Below are 22,320 nucleotides of genomic sequence, written 5' to 3'. Positions count from 1 at the left end.
TTACTTTAGAAGTTATGAATAATCAATTATAAATGAAATCTTAAAGATACAAGGGTTAATTATGGTTGTTAAAAAAGAAAGTATGGAAAGCCATTCGGGTTAAAAGTTTCAGTTATTTTGTATCTTCATCATTTGAGCAAGCGTTTTGTATTAAAAACTTTTATAAAACTAAGTAAGTAAAGTATTTTTGCTTTTCTTTTTCAAATTCAGATTTGGGGAGTCATTCATGGGTAATAATAATGATAATAAAACATTGATAATATAAATAATAAAAATCAATGTAAGTAAACACTTGCGCATAGTATCATGATTTGATGTAAAATCGAGTAGTTACTCTTTTTAATTAGTCTTGGGCTCACGACCTGCGGAACCATATCTCCTAGCAGCATGCGAACAGCACGCTAGACCGCCCGACCATCTATTCAAGACAACACTTGTTTTCGATGACGATGGAATTCTCACCACGCTGGCACACGATACAGTTATTTATCGTAAATTTTAGAGGATCATACAAAATGCATATTGTGTTTGAAATGTCTATATATAAAGCACAGAAATAGCAACGAACTCTGAAATAAACATAACTGCCCTAAGGGACGAAATCAATGTCGGATGAAAAATTAAATTCAATTAGTTAGGGGGAGGGGAATAAAAACTCCCGCAAGTTTCTGTCATCCGACATCGATTACACTTTAGTGGAAAAAGGAAAAAACAAGCGACTGTTGAATACCACATAATATTTAAAACATTAATGAACATTTAATAGATTTAATGTACACTTTCATTTGTGAATAAACAGTAGAAAAGGTATAGGGAGTGTTATTTATAATCGTGCGTTTCTTTTCTTGTTATTCGATTAGTTTCAACATTTGTCATATTAAGTTTTAAAAAGGGGGGGGGGGTCTTGGTGAAAACTATGTGAACTTAGTTTTTTGTGAGACATTGAATTTTTGATCTTGCCCCTAATATAAGTGAAGACTATCGTTAAAACCAGACGTCTTTTTAGGAAACGAAGTTTGTCAATCCTTTCCCTTTCTACATGCATTCACAGGATGCGACACAACGTCAAGAATGTTCGGCATCGGAACAGGTCCTGTATAGTCAAAATGTAGACAAATCGCGAAAAAATTCTGTATATGATTAGTTTTTATATGGAGGCAGGCTACTGACAAACAAGTTGATGGTGAAGGAGTTTCAACTGTTTCGTTTAAAGTCAGCATTTCGCGAATTATATGGTCGTTATAACAATCTACTTTGCCAATACAACCTATCATTGGGTCAAATCTGTCTGACTTGTTTCATATAGATTGTTAGGCCGTTTTTGGCACAATGATATTGAATAAGGGTAACTCCGTTTGCCTTAATAAGATATAGAGCTCACGGCGGGTGTAACCGGTCAACAGGGGGTGCTTACTCCTTATAGCCCATATACATCTGATCCCACTTCTGGTATATCTAGGGGTCCGTGTTTGCCCACCTCTCTATTTTGTATTGCTTATAGGAGTTACGAGATGGATCACTGTTCGTTATCTTCACCTTCCTATATGAGGATTTCATAGAGAAAAAGATATATTCTGGTGTCGATGTCATATCGACTTTGTACGATGGAATACCATTTAGACACTTATAGGAGATTTGCTATGTGAAGAATTGTCTAACACAATATAATTTTTATAAGTTTAGTCATTGCCACTAACTACTAACTACAGCTACAGAAAAGGAGCACTGCAAGAATTTTTTAAGTCATAGAGTGAACTAAAGAAATGATTAATTTGGATCCTTCGAATTGGGGCTTATCACTGCTTTCAGCAATTCTTGTATCCGTTAAAACTAAATTACAAGTCGCGCCAGATAAACTTTTGAACGTTTTTCGCTGTGAATGCAAGGCAAATTGTGACACTAGCCGTTGTACTTGTAAAAACATGGACTGTACTGCAATTACTCAAATGATCACTTATATAATTATCAGGCACGTAGCAATAATGGCTCTACGCCTTTTATCATTACATGCAAAGTTGATAAATTTTTACGTACAGAGGTCGATTTTTAGACAGATTGGTTGCTCTCCCTCCTCTTTTTTGTTTTTTTTTTAAATAGCATTGTCGTGAACTGTACACAGTGGAAGTGTAAACTTGAACTGAGAGAACAACCTTAGCCCCCACCCCCCACCTCATCAAGGATTTTTATAACTTTGGATTAAAATTTACTTGTCAATTTCCAGGCAATATTGTGAAATTATCTTCACCCCCCCCCCCTTTTTTTTACGATGCTGCGTGCCTGATTCGTTTTGCTTTTAATTCTATGTGTCCATTGTTTTTAAAACAGATTACTCCCGAAATTCTCGGTATTAATTGCACAATAATTTGGATAGAACTAAACATCAAATACGGCTATAACACCCCCCCCCCTCTCGTTCCCAAACTCTAGAACTTGACGAGGTGCACGTATTAAAGATTTCTTTATAAAATCGAAGAAACTGAACCTTGTTTCGTCATAGATGTAGTACAAACTGTTAAAACTCAGCTTAATAAAGAATTTGGTAACGTAAGCTTTACTATACACTGTTTGTTTTAAAATACTACATGTATTTATGTGAAACATAGGACCGGAATGGTAAGCGCGCCTCCAACTTCCGATGTAAGGGGAGTAACTGCAAAAATGTAGGTCATCTTTAACAGACCATTTTTGAAGGGGCACTTGTTTTGTGTTAACAGTTTATTTTAATGTATAAATCTTCATGTGGTAACTCATATATGTCTAATGGACAGGAAAAGGTATTTTCTTCCAAAATCCAGTTTTTAACGATTTTTGTTGGGAAATGAAAATTTCAACCCAAAATTCGGCAAGGGAAAATAAATTTTGGTGCAGAAAAGTTTAGTTGTGCATTTTGACGTTTTATTCTTAAATTTATAAGATCAATGTCATCTCTTCTATAAAACAGTCATTTCCTATCATTTCCAGTTTTTCACTATTTTTGTTTTAGAAAAAGGTAGGTTTTCCTACCTAAAATGGCATTTTTCATTTATATTGCCAATAATCTTTATATCTTACTTGTTGAGCAGTTTTTAAAATAAATCCTAACTTCAATATTTTATTGGTAGACTCAAACGTATGACAAAATGTGGGTTTTCTTCTTAAAATTTCAATCTTTAACAATTATATTCAAAAAAGCAAGATTTTACCCAAAAATTACAGTCAAGGAAAGAATATATTCTGCTGTAAAAAAAAAAATTAATCGAACATTTCCAGGTTGAAATTTGAGATATGAAACTTATTTTTACTGTATGTTACATAAAATGGACATTTTCTTCAATTTCCAGTTTTTAGCGATTTTCATGAAAAAACACATCCTTTTACCCCAAAATTCCAATTTTCCCATGGAAATACAAAAGCAGATTTTTAATATGTTGTTTGTATGTGTTTTCTTGCATGAATAATCAAAATTTCATTTCTGTTGCAATTAGTTTGAGGTTTTGCTCATTTTTGAGCTAGATTGACTAGACTATAGTTCATAATCCGTTCATAGTCGATCTGAACGGATTGTGTCGCGCGCTGAAATTGGTTGGTTCATAGAGGAAAATGCGATCTGCAATATAAATATATATATATGCATGACTTGTGATGTCTGTATACATGTATGCGTCCTGTTTTATTTCAAATTTCTGTTTTTATGTCTATGAATGCAATTATATATCATTAGTGCTTTGTGGTTTTTTTAATGCTATATAGTCTTAGCTCATGTTTATTGTTTACCTGTTTTCCGACTTTAAATAAAAATTACTTACTTACTTAGACGTCACCACTGCAGGTGAAGGGCTGCAAAATGTAGGCCTATGTTCGGCGTTTATGGCCTTTGAGCAGGAAGGGGGGGGGGGGGGGGTCTTTATCGTGCCACATCTGGTGTGACACGGGACCTTGGGTTTTGCGGTCTCATCCGAAGGATCGTCCCACTTCGTCGTCTCTTACGACAGGCAAGGGGGTACTAGACCTATTCTAAACTCGGACCCCCACGAGATCAAAGCTCCTAGAAGCTGTGTGTAAAGGCAAATAACACACACCTTGGGGCACGGAGAATCTCCGTGGTTTGTCCACTGTGGGAAGTATAAAACTCGTGTCGTGTTTTGTAGGTCAACAACATGAGAGTGTATGGGAGAGCATGTTTGCAATGAGAGCAGTCTCTCTCCCATTTACATTTTCTGATGCGAGGAAGCCTAATGCGCTTTTTATACACCCTCAGATGTACTGCGTACCAGTAAAGTGTTCTGCCTGCACGCACTAATTTAAAGTAGCTAGTTGAGTCTATCGATCAGAGAGAGGGAGAGAGAGAGAGAGAGAGAGAGAGAGAGAGAGAACGGGGTTTGATAAATTTACAGAAAGACACACATGCATAAAAAGGTACAATCCCCGCTCGGTATGTAACAATTGGCTACAATGTACTGCACAAATGGCGACGCTATGCAACAAAAATAAGAAGGAAATAGAGTTACATAGCGTCGCCGTTCGTTGTCACACATCGTGTCGTATCAAACAGATCTGCCTAGGAGCAGGCATATAGAATCAGGGGGCGGGGTTATGCCCCACATTTATGACTACGATCGTTTCCTGGGTTTTTTTTTCTTGAATGAAGATATATCATTAGGTAACTCCCCTCTCCTATTTCTGAAGGACATCCCACCATTTATTTTAATTTAAAAAAAATCTATATAGATTTAAAATAAAAATGACTTTTATCTACCCCGGATCCTGACTTTTAACTACCCCGGGTCCTGACTTGTAACTACCCCGGGTCCTGACTTGTAACTACCCCGGATCCTGACTTTTAACTACCCCGGGTCCTGATTTTTTAACTACTGCGGATCCTGACTTTTAACTACTCCGTCCTGATTTTTAACTACCCCGGGTCCTGACTTTTAAGTACCGCGGGTCCTGACTTTTAAGTACCGCGGGTCCTGACTTTTATCTACCCCGGGTCCTGACTTTTAACTACCCCGGATCCTGACTTTTAAGTACCGCGGGTCCTGACTTTTATCTACCCCGGGTCCTGACTTGTAACTACCCCGGATCCTGACTTGTAACTACCCCGGGTCCTGACTTGTAACTACCCCGGATCCTGACTTTTAACTACCCCGGGTCCTGACTTTTAACAACCCCGTCCTGACTTTTAACTACCCCGGGTCCTGACTTTTAACTACCCCGTCCTGATTTTTAACTACCCCGGGTCCTGACTTTTAACTACCCCGGATCCTGACTTGTAACTACCCTGGGTCCTGACTTTTAACTACCCCGTCCTGATTTTTTAACTACCCCGGGTCCTGACTTTTAAGTACCGCGGATCCTGACTTTTAACTACCTATAGATACTTACACAACACTTTGATTAACCATAGCCTTTCTGTTGTTTTAACGGTGCATCTTTATAATTCTCACGTAAAAGATTTATTCCCTATGTTGGCCCAGCCTATTTCATGGAGTAGGAGGGGGGGGGGGGGGCAATCTGGAGAAACAAATCTGCACTACCCAAGGATTAATCATGGTTTTCGTATACACTTGAAAAGAAAATTCTAAACAACGAGATGTTTGTAAAACACATCTGTCCCCCATGGTGCAAAATTGAAAAGGGTGATACATGCATATTCTCAATTGATAGTAGTACCTTAAATTCAAAATACTGAGTAAACAATATCTTCCTAGATGTATGTCAAGAGTGGAATTACCATGTGACCTAAAACTCAATAGGGGTCATCTGCTCCTTATGTTGTACCGCTGTACCAAGTTTGGTGTCAATCAAGCAAATCATTCTTAAAATATAGGATATAATATATTACAATGTCCAGTTCAATCCCTGGCCTTTGACCTTGTGACCTCAAAATCAATAGGGGTAATCTTCTCCTGAAGATACACCAGTGTACTAAATCTGATGTCTGTCAATTAAAGGATTCTCAAGAAATTGAGCTCACAGTATATTCCTATGTCCAGTTTGACCCTTAACCTTTGACCGCATGGCTTCAAAATCAAATAAGGTCGTCTTCTCCTCAAGATGTACCAGGTTTAATGTCTGTCAAGCAAAGGGTTCTCAAGATATTGAGCGGACAGTATATTCCTAAACTATTTATGAAATAAAACGCAAACACGCAATATAGGATAAGCTCGCATGCGCGAGTACAACAGAAGTTTAATCCTACACGTGTAAATGTACATAGATATCCGGAGGTTCATTGTTCCACTCAACTCAATCTACAACAGAAAAAAGAGTAATAATACAAAAACATGTAACGTATTTCATGTCATTTCCTCACTAGAGGGCGCCTGATACAAAAACATGTAACGTATTTCATGTCATATCCTCACTAGAGGACGCGTGATGCAAGCTTCACTCACACTTCACACATACACAGGTAATTTACCTATTGTTTATCTGTACACAGGTAAGCTTTCTATTTACAGGGAATGGATGATATTAAGTGAAAGCTTGAGTGACGAGCCCTCTGGTACATGCAAGACAATTATTTCATTAAGCAATGTAATCTGATTCACTGATAAGAAAAATAGCTGGCGTGTGGATTCAAATTGTTGAATTTTAAAGCAAACTTTGTGTGCCATTAAAACGACAGGAACACTTCAATCCCGGATATATGGTTTCCGATCATTTTTTATGAACTTTATGTTTACATTTCCGAAATCAAAGTCGCATATCATTTCACCCCCACCCCCCAGTCCGTGAGGATCCTAGATAGAATATATCCCTAGTACCCCTTGCTTGTCGTAAGAGGTGATTAAATGAAGCGGTCATTCGGATATGACCGGAAAAACTGAGGCCCCGTATCACAGCAAAGATCCCTCCCTTTTCAAAGGCCAAAGCTCCGAGCATAGGCCCAAATTCCGCAGCCCTTTGTCGGCAATGGTAATATTTCTATACTATACGCCTGAAAATTTCTCGAGAGGGACGCTTACACCCCCCCCCCCCCCCCCCCCCCCCAACCCCAACCAACCAACACTAGGTGAAAGGTAAAGACAACGAACAGTGATCAATCTCAAAACCACTATACAAGCAATACAAAATTGAAAATAAAGAGATGTGCAAACACGGATCCCTGGATATACCAGAGATGGAATCGGGTACCTAGGAGGAGTAAGCATCCCCTGTTGACCGGTCACATCCGCCGTCAGCCTCATATCCCGGAGTTATCCGTAGTCAAAATTAGTGTGCCAAGAACGGCCTAACAATCGGTATAAAACAAGTCAGACAGCATTTAAACCCAATGTATTATAGCTCTACACATGCGAGAATCTCCTAAAGTCTGTAAAATTCTGATTAGCGTGTTCAGTTTATTGTCAGTATACACAAAAGTTTGTAAACTTCTTCTTGCCGTGTTAAATTCATTGTTAGTATACAGAAAAGTCTGCTTAATATATAGGTAGTGATTGTTTCTTAACTAAGCGCTCAATGGGACTTTGTTTATTTCTGTGAAAGTCACACGTCACTCACATACATGTAAGTTTGTTTGGAATTTTACACGAGATAATAGCGAGAAGAAATTTACAACGTCGCGCCAGTATAGTCTTTGGCACGATAAACAACCCTCAATGTAAACTAGTCTTTGGCACGATAAACAACCCTCAATGTAAACTAGTCTTTGGCACGATAAACAACCCTCAATGCAAACTAGTCTTTGGCACGATAAACAACCCTCAATGTAAACTACTCTTTGGCACAATAAACAACCCTCAATGCAAACTACTCTTTGGCACCAAAAACCCCCTCAATGTTACGTCCGTAAGTACTTCACCTAAATCAGGAGTTGTCTCTATATAGAACGCTGTCCAAACTGAGACAGTAGTAGTGATTACTATATGACCCCCCCCCCCCCCCCCCCCCTCACACACACACACACACACACACACAGAGATATTGATATTGCGAAGTATTTTTGTACACGGACTATAATGAAGGTATTTATACATACATTGAAACAATTCTATCTTCTGACGTCAATGTTGACATCGCTACCCAGTATGATCTAGGTCAAAACAAACTTTAAAACTCTATTTAAATAGATAATGTATACAGGTTGACGCACCGCACAAATATTTAATCACAGGACTAGACGGAAGGTCGATATAACAGGGAGGCCATGTTGGATTTTCAGGTGAGACAAACTTAATATTTATATTTGTGTGATCAATAAGATAGATCTGCTCATTTTTAAAATAATTTCACATAACTCTGAAGAGGGTGGGGGTGGGGGTGGGGAGGTGGAGGTATTCAAAATGCATAGACGTCTCTGATATAAATGATGGCAGTTTATACAACATACTGTAATTCTAGCTGGTCAAGTGTTTCAATAAGTCAAACTCTTTAATTAAGATTCCCTATTTTAATTAACAGTGAACTCCTCATGTGACCCCGGACATCAGAAATGGACCCGTTCCGTAGAGCCCAGATTATCCTATTGTGTGACCTCTGTAAAACTGCCCACCTACAGAGTCACTGTGAACGTTGTGATGTAAATCTATGCCAGACCTGTGTTGGGAAGCACCTCTCGGATTCGTCTATAAGACACAAAGTCGTGCCCTATAAATACAGAAAATCTCTTAACTACTCAACATGTCCAGACCACGCCGACGAACTCTGTAAAAATTACTGTGAGAAATGTGACCTTCCTGTCTGTTCTACCTGCGTCTCCTCAAGTAAACATGAAGGTCACGATATATCAGATATTCTGGAAAAACTCTGCGCTAAAACAGAAAGTTTACAGAAAGATCTGGATGAACTCGAGACCAGAATTTACCCGCGATATGAAGAAATGGCCTTCGATGTCCAAACTGAGAAAGTCGAGTTAGAAACAAATTACGGAGAACTAACAACAATTGCCGATCAACAAGGAGAAGCCTTACACCGGGAGATCACCGCCATTGTCAACCAGCGGAAATCCGACATTCAGGAGATGAAAATCAAACACCTATCTACCCTGAATAAAAATACAGATGAAATCACACAGAAAATGGCGGAACTCAAACAGATCATGTCCGACTTGAAATCAATCCTAAAATCAAATGACGTCTCCTTAACCTCTACTTACAAATCTAGGACTTCCGAATTTAGAACATTACCGCCTAAAGTCCGAGTTACAGTACCCAGTTTGTCTGCTCAGAAAATAAACAAAGATCAGCTCAATGAAAGTTTTGGTTGTCTGTCGCCATTATCCATTAACACAGAACATGGCGACACAATCAAGTCAGCAGAAGCTGTATCGTCTCCTCCAGTCAAACCACTGCTTGATGAGCCGCGCGTCACCGCCACCATACACACTGGGTATAGAGGACTATTCAGTGTTAGCTGTCTGAGTGAAGATCAAGTCTGGACATGCAGTCAGTTAAACAAAACCATGAAGCTGCTCAACCTCCAGAGTGAACTACTGACATCAATACAAACCAAGTCAGGGAACAAACCACACGACATAGCAGTGACACGGGACGGAGATCTTGTTTATACTGACTATAATGATAACACTATAAACTTAATAAAGAATAAACAGATACAGACCGTGATCACACTACAGGGGTGGAGTCCTGTCAATGTCTGCTGTACCGCGGCTAACGACCTCCTGGTTACCATGATCAGTGATGATGTCAAACAATACAAAGTCGTGCGTTACTCCGGCTCCACAGAGAAACAAAGCATTCAGTTTGATGATCAGGGTCGTCCTCTCTATTCATCTGGTGATTACACTAAATACCTCAGTGAGAACAAGAACCTGGATATCTGTGTGGCTGACTATAGTGCAGTAGTGGTGGTCAATCAGTCAGGAAAACTCCGATTTAGATACACTGGTCATCCCTCTAATACCAAGCAATCATTTTATCCATTCAGCATCACTACAGACAGCCAGAGTCACATCCTGACAGCAGACTGTGGCAATCACCGTATCCACATCCTAGATCAGGACGGACAGTTCCTCCGTTACATTCACTGTGATTTAGAGTTTCCAGTAGGTTTATGTGTGGACATCAGAGACAACCTCTTTGTGGCTGAGTATCACACTGCTAAAGTGAAGAAAATCCAATATCTATAAACACAGTGTTAATTACACAACTCTACACTGTTAATTACACATCTAAAAACCCTGTTCATTACACATCTAAACACAGTGTTAATTGCATCTTTGTGTTGATTACAGCTGCTTGTTGATTACAGCCCTGTGTTAATTACAGCCCTGTGTTAATTACAGCCCTGTGTCTGTGATGTGTAATTAACATGTACTTGTGTTTGTGAGTTTAACTGATAGAACATTAGTCTCTCACTGCTGTTTAGTAATTATATCTTACAATATCTGTATTATTATATCTAATCTTAGTATACTAATTAATAATTAGATTGTGTTACTAGTTAATTATCTATATACAATTAGACACATGTTAATCATGAAATGTAAATAAAGGTCAATCAGTTCTTGTGATGTACTAAGTCACTTTGTCAGTATTTTGTGTGTAGCCTTGAATTATAGTACATCTATACATGTACACATATACTTGTTTGTGTGTGATAAACTACTAATTATTCTGTTTGTTAATTATGTATTTCAATATGTGTTTGATTTTACAATGTTTATATTAGATAAACATGATAGAGAGTTCAGTCTTGCATTATTACTGAGTACTTACTTAGATTTGTAGTACTGTAACAGAGAGTGACCCCAAACGTCCAGTCTTCATCACAGATCTTCAGATTCAAGGTCACAGTCTTCTGTTGACCATCAATAACATCACAACACTCCACAGTCCTACAAAACACAAAGTGTAATTATATCTAACTGTATTGTCAACAATTGTCTGTATTTCAGAACTTAATTATCTTACAAAATGTCCAGTCTATTACAGTGTGGTATATTTACATGTTTATATATATGTAAATGTAACAGGAAGGAAAAACTCGTGGTTCAACTGGAAATCAAATCCGAGACCCCTGTATTACTAATGAGGTGTTCTAACTATTGATCTACAGTGACCGGTCTATCAGAGACCTGTGTATTACTAATCAGGTGTTCTAACTTTTGAGCTACAGTGACCGGTCTAACAGAGACCCCTGTATTACTAATCAGGTGTTCTAACTATTGAGCTACAGTGACCGGTCTATCAGAGACCCCTGTATTACTAATCAGGTGTTCTAACTATTGAGCTACAGTGACCGGTCTAACAGAGACCCCTGTATTACTAATCAGGTGCTCTAACTATTGAGCTACAGTGACCGGTCTAACAGAGACCCCTGTATTACTAATCAGGTGTTCTAACTATTGAGCTACAGTGACCGGTGTATCAGAGACCCCTGTATTACTAATCAGGTGCTTTAACTATTGAGCTACCGTGTCCGGTCTACCTGAGATTCATGTATTACTAGTATGGTGCTCTAACTATTGAGCTACAGTGACCGGTCTGTCCGAGACGCCTGTATTACTAGTCAGGTGTTCTAACTATTGAGCTACAGTGACCGGTCTATCAGAGACCCCTGTATTACTAATCAGGTGTTTTAACTATTGAGTTACAGTGGCCGGTCTATCAGAGACCCGTGTATTACTAGTCAGATTTTCTAACCACGGAGCTATCCAGATCGATATCCATGGTTCATCTTAACATCAGCTTATGGATAGGTCAATAGTCAGAGCACATGATTTGTAATACAGGGGTCTCTGAAAAACTGGTCACCTAACTAGTAATACAGGGGTCTCTGAAAAACTGGGCACCTAACTAGTAATACAGGGGTCTCAGATAGACCGGTCACGGTAGCTCAATGGTTAGAACACCTGACTAGTAATACAGGGGTCTCAGATAGACGGTCATGGTAGCTCAATGGTTAAAGCAACTGACTAGTAATATAGGGGTCTTGGATAGACTGGCCATGGTAGATCAATGGTAAGAGCACCTGACTAGTACAACAGGGGTCTCTGATAGACCGCTCACGGTAGTTCAATTGTTAGATCACTTGACTAGTAATAGAGGGGTCTCTGATAGACCGGTCATGGTAGCTCAATGGTTAGAGCACCTGACTAGTAATACAACGGTCTCTAATAGACCGGTCTCGGTAGCTCAGTGGTTAGAGCCCCTGACTAGAAATACAGGGGTCTCTGATAGACCGGACACGGTAGCTCAATGTTTAGAGCACCTGACTAGTAATACAAGGGTCTCCCATAGACCGGTCACGGTAGCTCAATGGTTAAAGCAACTGACTAGTAATACAGGGGTCTCTGATAGACCAGTCATGGTAGCTCAATTGTTAGAGCACCTGACTAGTACAACAGGGGTCTCTGATAGACCGGTCATGGTAGCTCAATGGTTAGAGCACCTGACTTGTACAACATGGGTCTCTGATAGACCGGTCATGGTAGCTCAATTGTTATATCACCTGACTAGTAGTACAGGGATCTCTACTAGACCGGTCATGGTAGCTCAATGGTTAGAGCACCTTAATAGTAATACAAGGGTGTACGATAGACTAATCATGGTAGCTCAATGATTAGAGCACCTGACTAGTACAACAGGGGTCTCCGATAGACCGGTAATGGTAGCTCAATGCTGAAAGCAACTGACTAGTAATACAGGGGTCTCTGATAGACCAGTCATGGTAGCTCAATGGTTAGAGCACCTGACTAGTAATACTGGGATCTCAGATAGACCGGTCATGGTAGCTCAATAGCTTTTTTTTTTGGTAGCTCAATAGTTAAAACACCTGACTCACACAGGGGTCTAGGATAAACCGGTCACAGTAGCTCAATGACTGGAGCATGTGACTAGTAATACAGGGGTTTCTGATAAACCAGTCATGGTAGCTCAATGGTTAAAGCAACAGACTAGTAATGCAGGGGTCTCTGATACACTGGTCATGGTAGCTCAATGGTTAGAGCCCCTGACTAGTACAACAGGAGTCCCTGATAGACCGGTCATGGTAGCTCAATGGATAGAGCACCTGACTAGTAATACAAGGGTCTCCGATAGATCGGTCACGGTAGCTCAATGGTTAAAGCAACTGACTAGTACAACAGGGGTCTCTGATAGACCGGTCATGTGGTAGCTTTATGGTTAGAACACCTGACTAGTAATACAAGGGTCTCCGAAAGATCGGTCACGGTAGCTCAATGGTTAAAGCAACTGACTAGTAATACAGGGGTCTCTAATACACCGGTCAAGGTAGCTCAATGACTGGAGCACGTGACTAGTAATACAGGGGTTTTGGATAGACCCGTCATGGTTGTTCAATGGTTAGAGCACCTGACTAATGAAAGAAAGTAAAAGTGATCAAGTTCACATACCCCACGCTCCAACATTGCTTAACAATGTCTCACATAATGAATGGTAATGCTATGCATTGCTGCAAGAACAGCACAGATGGGCTCAAAATTCAAAAGGGGCATAACTCCAAGAAAAATAATTGAATCAGAATTTTCTGGGAATATGCACATCTACACAGTGTGTCCTTATTAACTACAAATTTTCATCAAATTCTGTTAAGCGATCTCTGAGGAATTGTACTGACAACAACAGGACAGAAGGACTCAAAATTCTAAGTTCAAAAGGGACAATCAGACACTGCACGAAAAGTTGCGTTTAATATAAAATTAAACACCAATTATACCCAAATTAAATGTCAAATTTAAACGTAAAATACACATTTAATAGAAAATTAAATGTCAAATTTACTTTGCGTTTCCAGTGGCGTATAATTTTCCGTAAACGCCGAAATTTAATGACGTTTAATGTCGATTTATGAAATATAATATCTGTAAACGCCAAATTTTATGCAGTGCAGAATTTCCTGGGAATATGCACATCTACACAGCATGTTTCTATTAACTACAAAGATTCACGAAATGATGTTGAGTGTTCTCAGAGGAGTTCCGCTGACAAGAAAGGTTCAATAGCACTTAAGAAGATGTCATTTAAGTGTTTTACACACCAATACTATATAACATGTTTGGCATCGCCCTGAGGTCAGAACCCCTACCCCAGGGATCATGAAATTTACAATTTTGATAGAGGCTTTCCTGCTCTACATCCCTATGCATTTAGTTTTTCTTACACATGCATAGTCGTAAAGAAGATTTATTGAAAATTGGTCAAATTTGGGCAGTTTTTGCCCCGCCCCTAAAGCCACAGGAGTCCAGGAATTCTGAAATTTACAATTTATTTCCCCGTTGTCTTGAAGATGTTAACACACCTAACACGACAGGCAACACATGACAACGGATGCAGACCAATTGCAATAGGTCATCTGAGTTTCATCAAAAATATTAATGCTATATTACATATGCCCTGGCCATTTCATGGAACATTTACATGTAATTCCATTAACAAACCTGGCATTTTGAACACCAGTAGAGCTATCCAGGTCCTGCAATATATGTCAGAGTCTCGGGAAAATTATCCTCATCAATCAACAGCACGTCTCCAGTAACCGCTACCCTACAATATTTATTCTCACATTAAATATTGGTTAACCACAAACTGATCCTTTACACCATTATATCATGCTTTTAGATCACAAATTTATACTCAAAAGATCGATACAATGATACTGAATGTATCAAAATGAGACCAAACCAGTGCACATCTGTGAATACCGAGTCCTACAAGTTCTATGAAAGCTCTATCTTAAATAGTTCAGGAGATAACAAGAGGTACTGTGATCAATGCTCACTAAGAATATCCTCGGCTTACCCCAATCTCCCAAAAGGGTGTTCCATGCGATGAAAAAAGCCGTTAAAGAATTTAAATGGAAACCATATTGCTACTTCGATGTCCAGTGCACTTGACCTTTGACCTTTTGACCCCAAAATTGATAGGAAACATCTTCATTCCATGGGTAGTCCATATGTATGATATGGTGACTGTAGATGGAATGGATAACGCTTTAGAGCCCGGAAACCATATTGCTACTTCAATGTCCAGTGCGCGTGACCTTTGACCTTTTGACCCCAAAATCGATAGGAACATCTTCATTCCATGGGTAGTCCATATGTATGATATGGTGACTGTAGGTGGAAAGGATAACACTTTAGAGCCCAGAAACCATATTGCTACTTCAATGTCCAATGCGCTTGACCTGTGACCTTTTGACCCCAAAATCGATAGGGAACATCTTCATCCCATGGGTAGTCCATATGTATGACATGGTGACTGTAGGTGGAAAGGATAACGCTTTTAAGCCCGGAAACCATATTGCTACTTCGATGTCCAGTGCGCTTGACCTTTTGACCCCAAAATCGATAGGGAAAATCTTCATCCCATGGGTAGTCCATATGTATGACATGGTGACTGTAGGTGGAAAGGATAACGCTTTTAAGCCCGGAAACCATATTGCTACTTCGATGTCCAGTGCGCTTGACCTTTGACCTTTTGACCCCAAAATCGATAGGGAACATCTTCATCCCATGGGTAGTCCATATATATATGGTGACGGTCGGTGGAAAGGATAATGCTTTAGAGCCCAGAAACCATTGCGTCTACAGACGGACAGACAGACAGACGGACAACCCGATTCCAGTATACCCCCCCCCCCCCAACCCCCCACAACTTGTTGCGGGGGGTATAATGAAGAGGTCAGATTCTTATTAAAAGTAGATTTAGGTCATAAGTTCAAACACTAAAGCAAAGTCTTGCCATAAAAATCTATACACAAAATATAAAAGCTTTTTCCTTAAATAGTTTAGAAGATATTAACTAGGCCATTTTTTGGGGAAAGTAGGTGGAGGTCAAAAGATCAAATGTGATTGTACCACAAGGTCATCTTGTCAACAAGAAAACCTATCAACAAAATATGAAAGCCCTACCTTGAATACTATTGAAAATATTTGGTAGGTTACATTTTCTTGAAATAAGGTCAAATTTCAAGGTCACAAAGTCAAAGGTTATAGTATGAAAAAATAGGTTTTGTCATAAAAATTTAAATACAAAATATGTTGAGGAGATATTGAATAGGTCAGAATGATCAAACTCCCAGGTCAAGGTCAAACTTCACAAAATAAGGTCTTTCCATAAAGAATCTATATACAAACAAGAGGCCCTTGGGCCACATCGCTCACCTGAGTCACGTTGGTTCACATCAGAAGACTTTCCATATATTTGCATGTAAACCCGTAGTCCCTATTATGGCGCCAACCTACCCCTGGAGGCCATGGTTTTTGCAAACTTGAATCTACAATATGTCATGTAAATTTGAACTTCTTTGGCCCACTAGTTCTTGAGAAGAAGATTTTTAAAGATTTTTCCTATATATTTGTATGTAAAAATTTGATCCCCCCTTGTGGCCCCATCCTACCCCCATGGGCCATGATTTGAACAAACTTCAATCTGCACTATGTCAGAAATCTTTCATGTAAATATCAGCTTTTCTGGCTCAGTGGTTCTTGAGAAGAAGATTTTTAAAGATTTTCCGTATATATTTGTATGTAAAACTTTGATCCCCTATTGTGGCCCCATCCTACCCCAGGGGTCATGATTTGAACAAACTTAACTCTACACTATGTTAGGAAGCTTTCATGTAAATATCAGCTTTTCTAGCTCAGTGGTTCTTGGGCAGACGATTTTTAAAGATTGTCCCTATATATTTGTATGTAAAACTTTGATTCCCTATTGTGGCAACATCCAACCCCCAGGGGCAATGATTTTAACAAACTTGAATCTGCACTATATCAGGAAGATTTCATGTAAATATCAGCTTTTCTGGCTCAGTGGTTCTTGAGAAGATTTTTAAAGATTGTCCCTATATATTGTTTTTCCGATAAATTTGTATATAAAACTTTGATCCCCCCTCGTGGCCCCATCAAACCCCTGGGGGCCATGATTTTAACAATTTAGAATCTGCACTATATCAGAAAGCTTTCATATAAATCTCAGCTTTTCTGGTTCAGTGGTTCTTGAGAAGAAGATTTTTAAAGATTGTTCCTATATATTTGTATGTAAAACTTTGACCCCCTATTGTGGCCCCATCCGACCCCCGGGGGGCCATGATCTTAGCAATTTATAATCTGCACTATATCAGGAAGCTTTCATATAAATCTCAGCTTTTCTGGCTCAGTGGTTCTTGAGAAGTTGATTTTAAAAGATTTTTCCTATAAATTTGTATGTAAAACTTTTATGCCCCCCTTGAGGCCCCATTCAATCTCCGGGGTCCATGATTATGAATAAACAGTAGAAAATTACAGTGTTATTTATAATTGTATGTTTATACTTGTTAATCAATTAGTTTCCAACATTCTAAGGGGGGGGGGGGGGGGTCTTAGTGAAAACTATTTGAATTTAGTTTTTTGTGAAACATTGAACATTTGATCTCGCCCCTTACTTGCGTGATATGTGATCAAAGGCTATTCAACAAGAGGCTCATGGGCCTCATCGCTCATCCGAGTCACCTTGGCCCATGATTTTTACAAACTTTAATCTGCATTATGTCAGGAAACTTTCATGTAAATTTGTACTTTCCTGGCACAGGGGTTCATGAGAAGAAGATTTTCAAAAACTGTACCTATATATTCGCATGTAAAACTTTGATCCCCTATTGTGGCCCTACCCTACTCCTGTGGGTTTTGGTTTGAACAAAATGAAATTTGCACTGTTAGAAAGCTTTGATGTAAATTTCAACTCTTCTAGCCCAGTGATTCTTGAGAAGAACTTTTTAAACAACCCCACCCTATTTTAGCATTTTAGTGATCATTTCCTTTGAAGGGGGCATGACCCTTCATTTGAACAAACTTAAATGATCTTCACCCAAGGATGCTTTTTCCCCGAGTTTGGTTTGAAATTGGCCAGTGGTTCTGGAGAGGAAGTCAAAAATGTAAAAAGTTTACCGACGGATAGACAGATGACAGACAACAGGCGATCAGAATCAGGTGAGCTAAAGCAGTTGAAATAAGCAATTTTTCCTTCTGTAAAGTACATGTTCTGAGTGTCCTTGACTTTTCAAAAATGACCTTGAACCAAACGTCCCGTCCCAAGAACTATTGCTGATCAATTTCTGATGAATGGTTTAGGAGACAGGAATCAAAAACTGTTGAAATAAGGAACTTTTATTTTCTGAGTGACCTTGGCCTTTCCACAATGACCTTGAGAGACTTTGGTCCACAAGTCCTTACCTGAGCATTTGTGATCAATTTCTGATCAAAAGTTTAGGAGATATGAGGTGGAACAGACATGACAGAGAATATATTAATGCTCCTCAATTTTTTTTGGGATCATAAAAGTTTACATAAGAAAGGACGGATGGACCACAGATAAGGGGAGATAAAAAAAGCTCACATGAGCTTAGATTTCAAGTGAACTAAAAAGGAAAACAAAATTACCAGCTCCATACAAAAGGCTATCTCCAAAAATGGATCAGATCTGATGGTAAGAGAACTGCTTTCTGCTTCTGCTCCATCAGCAGGGTGTCAACATCTTAAGGTTCAGAAAGCTGAAAAACCAAAGTAGCATTGAGTGCTGGAATCACCAGAAATCAGACAGGCAAGTAAAATTGTCTGCAGGTTGAAAATGCTCAGTAAATTTTTTGAAGAGAATTTTGTCAAGCGACTTTGTTCTCCGTTTCATGATAGAATATGAATAAGGCCAACGATAAAAATTGTTGAGTTTCCGCTAATGTTCCAGAAAAAAATAGGGTAGGAAGGTAGGAAATAAATTATTTTTTTTTTTTAATTTTATTTTTTCAAAGTATGCAAAAACATTGTAAACTCTAACAAGTGTAGTATAGGAAGGAGGAGAAAATCTTTGGCTGGACCGGGAATCGAACCTGGGACCCCTGCATTACTAGGCAGGTGCTCTAACCATTGAGCTATCCAGGCCAATATCCAGTCCGTAGAGCCCTAATTACTACATTCCTCCCTCCTTAAGATCAATTATAATTTTATAATTGTCTTTCAATATCAACCCAGGTTCTTTTTGCCCCTGACAGGCCAACCTGCACCATTAGGGGTGGTCAACGGTACCAAATGTAGTATGGGAAGGAGAAAATCTTTGGCTGGACCCCTGCATTTCTAGTCAGGTGCTCTAACCACTGAGCTATCCAGGCCGATATCCACAGTCCGTATAGCCCTAATTACTGCACAAGTTAAATGTTCTATTGAATTTTATACTTTCAAAATAAAATTTTGCTTAAATTGCATTGCAAGGTGAAGATAACGAACAGTGATCAATCTCATAACTCCTATAAGCAATACAAAATAGATAGTTGGGCAAACACGGACCCCTGGACACACCAGAGGTGGGATCAGGTGCCTAGGAGGAGTAAGCATCCCCTGTTGACCGGTCACACCCGCTGTGAGCCCCATATCCTTTCAATCATAACATTTCACCTGTTATTGGCTGAGGATTATTTCCAGATGTTTTATAAGAAACTATATTTTTCAATGAAACATATCTAGCATAAAACAACAAAAGTTAACTCCTCTATGCCACTATGCTCTACAAGTACCAGATATATTGTTTCTACATTTAGATTGGTTGTCATAGGAATACTTCTATTGGATATGTTTGACAGGAAAATAATGTGATGGTTTTGAAAAAATATATTAAATCATCACCAAAATATCAACATCATTAACATATTTTAAGTTTATTAATACATTTCTGAATGTATTTTCACAATCTAAATGGAACAAGGGTAGGAAGACAGTCTGGGCAGATCCCACTTATCCTAATGGGATCCAACTCTCTTCCAGCTAAAACTTTTTACCGGACATAAATTTTTATTTTAAAAACAATCTGCACATCTTTTTTTCCTCTCGGCTCTCACCAGCCATCAACAACTCGGATGCGCTCACTGCGTTATTTGTGACCGTTTTCATAGTGTTTTCAGTTAGAACTGCAGCAGAAACCAAGGATGTGCATACAAATTTGACAGACTGGACATTCATGTCTGTCACTCTGCATCATGACCTCCATATAAAACTAGGGTCCCCGTCTAATGCCCGTTGAAATGATAACATAAGACAGTGCATGGCTATAAATAGCCACCGTCTAAAAACAACATAGGAGTTGGCAATTTTAACAAAAGAAAGTCTTCTATGAAAACATGACACTTGGCAGAGTCTCTCGACCGTCTGTTAACTTCAATTGTTAAATCATCGTTGCGTGAGCACGCATGGAGGTACTAGCCACTGGGTCAACCATCATCCATGCTGTTAGTTAGAAACATTATCAATGTTGTTTAAACGCTTGACACAAAACCATGCAATTTTGTATATCATTAAAGCGTTTGAATGACTTCATCTCAATGTCTAACTAAACCGAAAACCAAGAACCGGGAATACATTTTTTCCGGGAAAATGACGATTTTTGTTTTAAATATCAAAAAAAAAATCTAGGGTCGGGGCTATAATTTAGGGTCAGTCGGGTTAGCGGAAACACAACACATTTTATCAGTGGCCTAAGAACTCTGCAACGCAGGGCATATGCTTCCTTAATGAATTTATACTAGCTTTTCTATGAAGTCCAGTAGTGACCTTGACCTTCAGGACCCCAAAATCAACGCATACAAATAATTTCAGATAAATTGTTAAAAACATACTTTATAACCTTAGAGTTTAATCCCAAAGAGGCCCTTAGGCCACATCACTCACCCGAGTTACCTTGCTCTTGGTCAGCTGTTTTGATTTTCAAATTTTTTTGTATTTTAAATCATTATTCCTATGAAATATGTTGACTCTATTTTGTTGCCCCACCTAGCCCCGAAGTTCACGACATAAAGCAAACTTAAATTCACACAACACAGGAATGCCTCAATACCATATGACTATTCTGTAAAACATTCAGGTCATTATACATGTATGTATACAAAATATGAAAGTTCTACCTAAACCGGTCAGTAGATCAAACTCTAATGTCAAGGTCACAAGGTGAAAAACTTTATGGCCATAAAAAAGAATGCAAATATGAGAGCCCCACTGCTCATTATTCAAAAGTTATGAGGAAGGTTAAAATTTCAGACAGACAGGACAAAAACAATTCCACCCCATCCTTAGTCAGGGTCATAAAAAAACCTTGTTTTCACACAACTTGGGGACATTTGCATTTGGATATGATTTAGTGTGGCCCTGCTCCTCTTGAAAAGTCTTTGTTTTAATAAATTTTCTGCATATTACCATATAAAACTCCGATTTCATATTGTGCCCCCACCCTACCCCTGGGGTCCTTGTGTTCAACTTCAATTTGAATTAAATGCAGCTACTTGCATATTAATAGTGAGTGCAGTGCTCTGGCTCATGCTGCAAGCTCCAATGACTAAAGAGCACAGAATAATCCGAGCTAAATCTGAACCTATAACTGAGGATCATCCCAGAAGTCCCTTGTCAAAAATGGCGGAGATCTCGAAAAGTCACACTTTGGACTATATGAATTTCTTTGAAAGGATATGTTAAGATTCCTACAGAGACTTTAAGAATTGGGCGATATTCAGAGAGGAGTGATTTTCTGAGGGGCCGATTTGGAGAAGTTTCACTGTATAATTTCCCCTTTCAAGTTGACACGCTGCTTCATTTGAACAAACATGAATCCCCTTTTCCCAAGAATGTTTTGTGGCAAGATAAAAATCCTTCCCTGCTCAAAGGCCATAAGCGCCGAGCATAGACCTAAATTTTGCAGCCCTTCGCCGGAATTGATGATGTCTCCATGAGTGAAATTTTGTTGAGAGGGGTGTTTAACGAATCGATATACAATTGACAGACGGCGATAACGAACGGGCAGATCAATTGCAAAAGATCACCTGAGTGACTAAGGTGACCTAACAATGCATTCCTGGTGAGTCAGGTACAGAGAATCTACTGCTAATATAAAGAGAAGATAACGAACAGTGATCATGCAATTTTTATAAATTCCACAAAGTATACAAAATTAAGAGAAGGACAATTTATACTTATAGGTATATATTATAATTGTAAGTAAACTGAGGCAATACATGTGGTTATGTCTTTAACTAGTAACCGTAGCCAAATTCAAAGAATTCAAATAGCATTATAACTCTAAACTTAGATGATTTGAAAGTTCTGTATTGTAATTCATCTAGTCTAAGGGAGATAACTGTAATATCTGCTTTCATGCTCTCTACAGTCTGAACTTATATAATTGAATACTTCTCTTGAATCTTCTTTGGAAAATTCCCATGGATTACTACATCTCAGCAAGATCACAGTTATATTTATTAAAGCGTTCAGCCTCTACCAGCACTCCAGCAGGTAATGATGGGCTGAGGAAAAGTCATATATCCAGCATCAACCACTGTCTCTACAAATATCCAGCAATATGTTATGAATTAAAACTTCAGAATGTAAATGAGGCTGATATGAGTCAC

General features: G+C 38.8%; 1 protein-coding gene and 1 long non-coding RNA gene across 2 annotated transcripts in view; one reads left to right on the top strand and one right to left on the bottom strand.

Moving 5' to 3' along the window:
• Positions 1-6,136: 6,136 nt before the first annotated feature.
• The window catches only part of LOC125657387 (uncharacterized), a 199,676-nt gene continuing 183,492 nt past the window's right edge, over positions 6,137-22,320 (bottom strand). The window contains exons 12-17 of the long non-coding RNA XR_008798333.1: positions 18,323-22,253; positions 16,070-16,182; positions 14,345-14,450; positions 10,662-10,780; positions 9,544-10,043; positions 6,137-6,233 (exon numbers count right to left, since the gene is read on the bottom strand). This is a non-coding gene — a long non-coding RNA (uncharacterized LOC125657387). The remainder of the gene's footprint in view (positions 6,234-9,543; positions 10,044-10,661; positions 10,781-14,344; positions 14,451-16,069; positions 16,183-18,322; positions 22,254-22,320) is intronic.
• On the top strand, positions 8,015-10,631 carry LOC125651397 (E3 ubiquitin-protein ligase TRIM71-like). Its single transcript, XM_056148241.1, has 2 exons — positions 8,015-8,146; positions 8,386-10,631. The coding sequence occupies exon 2, from the start codon at positions 8,417-8,419 to the stop codon at positions 10,070-10,072; it is 1,656 nt and encodes a 551-aa protein (XP_056004216.1). The 5' UTR covers positions 8,015-8,146; positions 8,386-8,416; the 3' UTR covers positions 10,073-10,631.

Source organism: Ostrea edulis, chromosome 9 (assembly GCF_947568905.1).
Source record: "Ostrea edulis chromosome 9, xbOstEdul1.1, whole genome shotgun sequence".
NCBI classification, from domain to species: Eukaryota; Metazoa; Mollusca; class Bivalvia; order Ostreida; family Ostreidae; genus Ostrea; species Ostrea edulis.
This window is presented reverse-complemented; position numbering and strand designations above follow the sequence as displayed.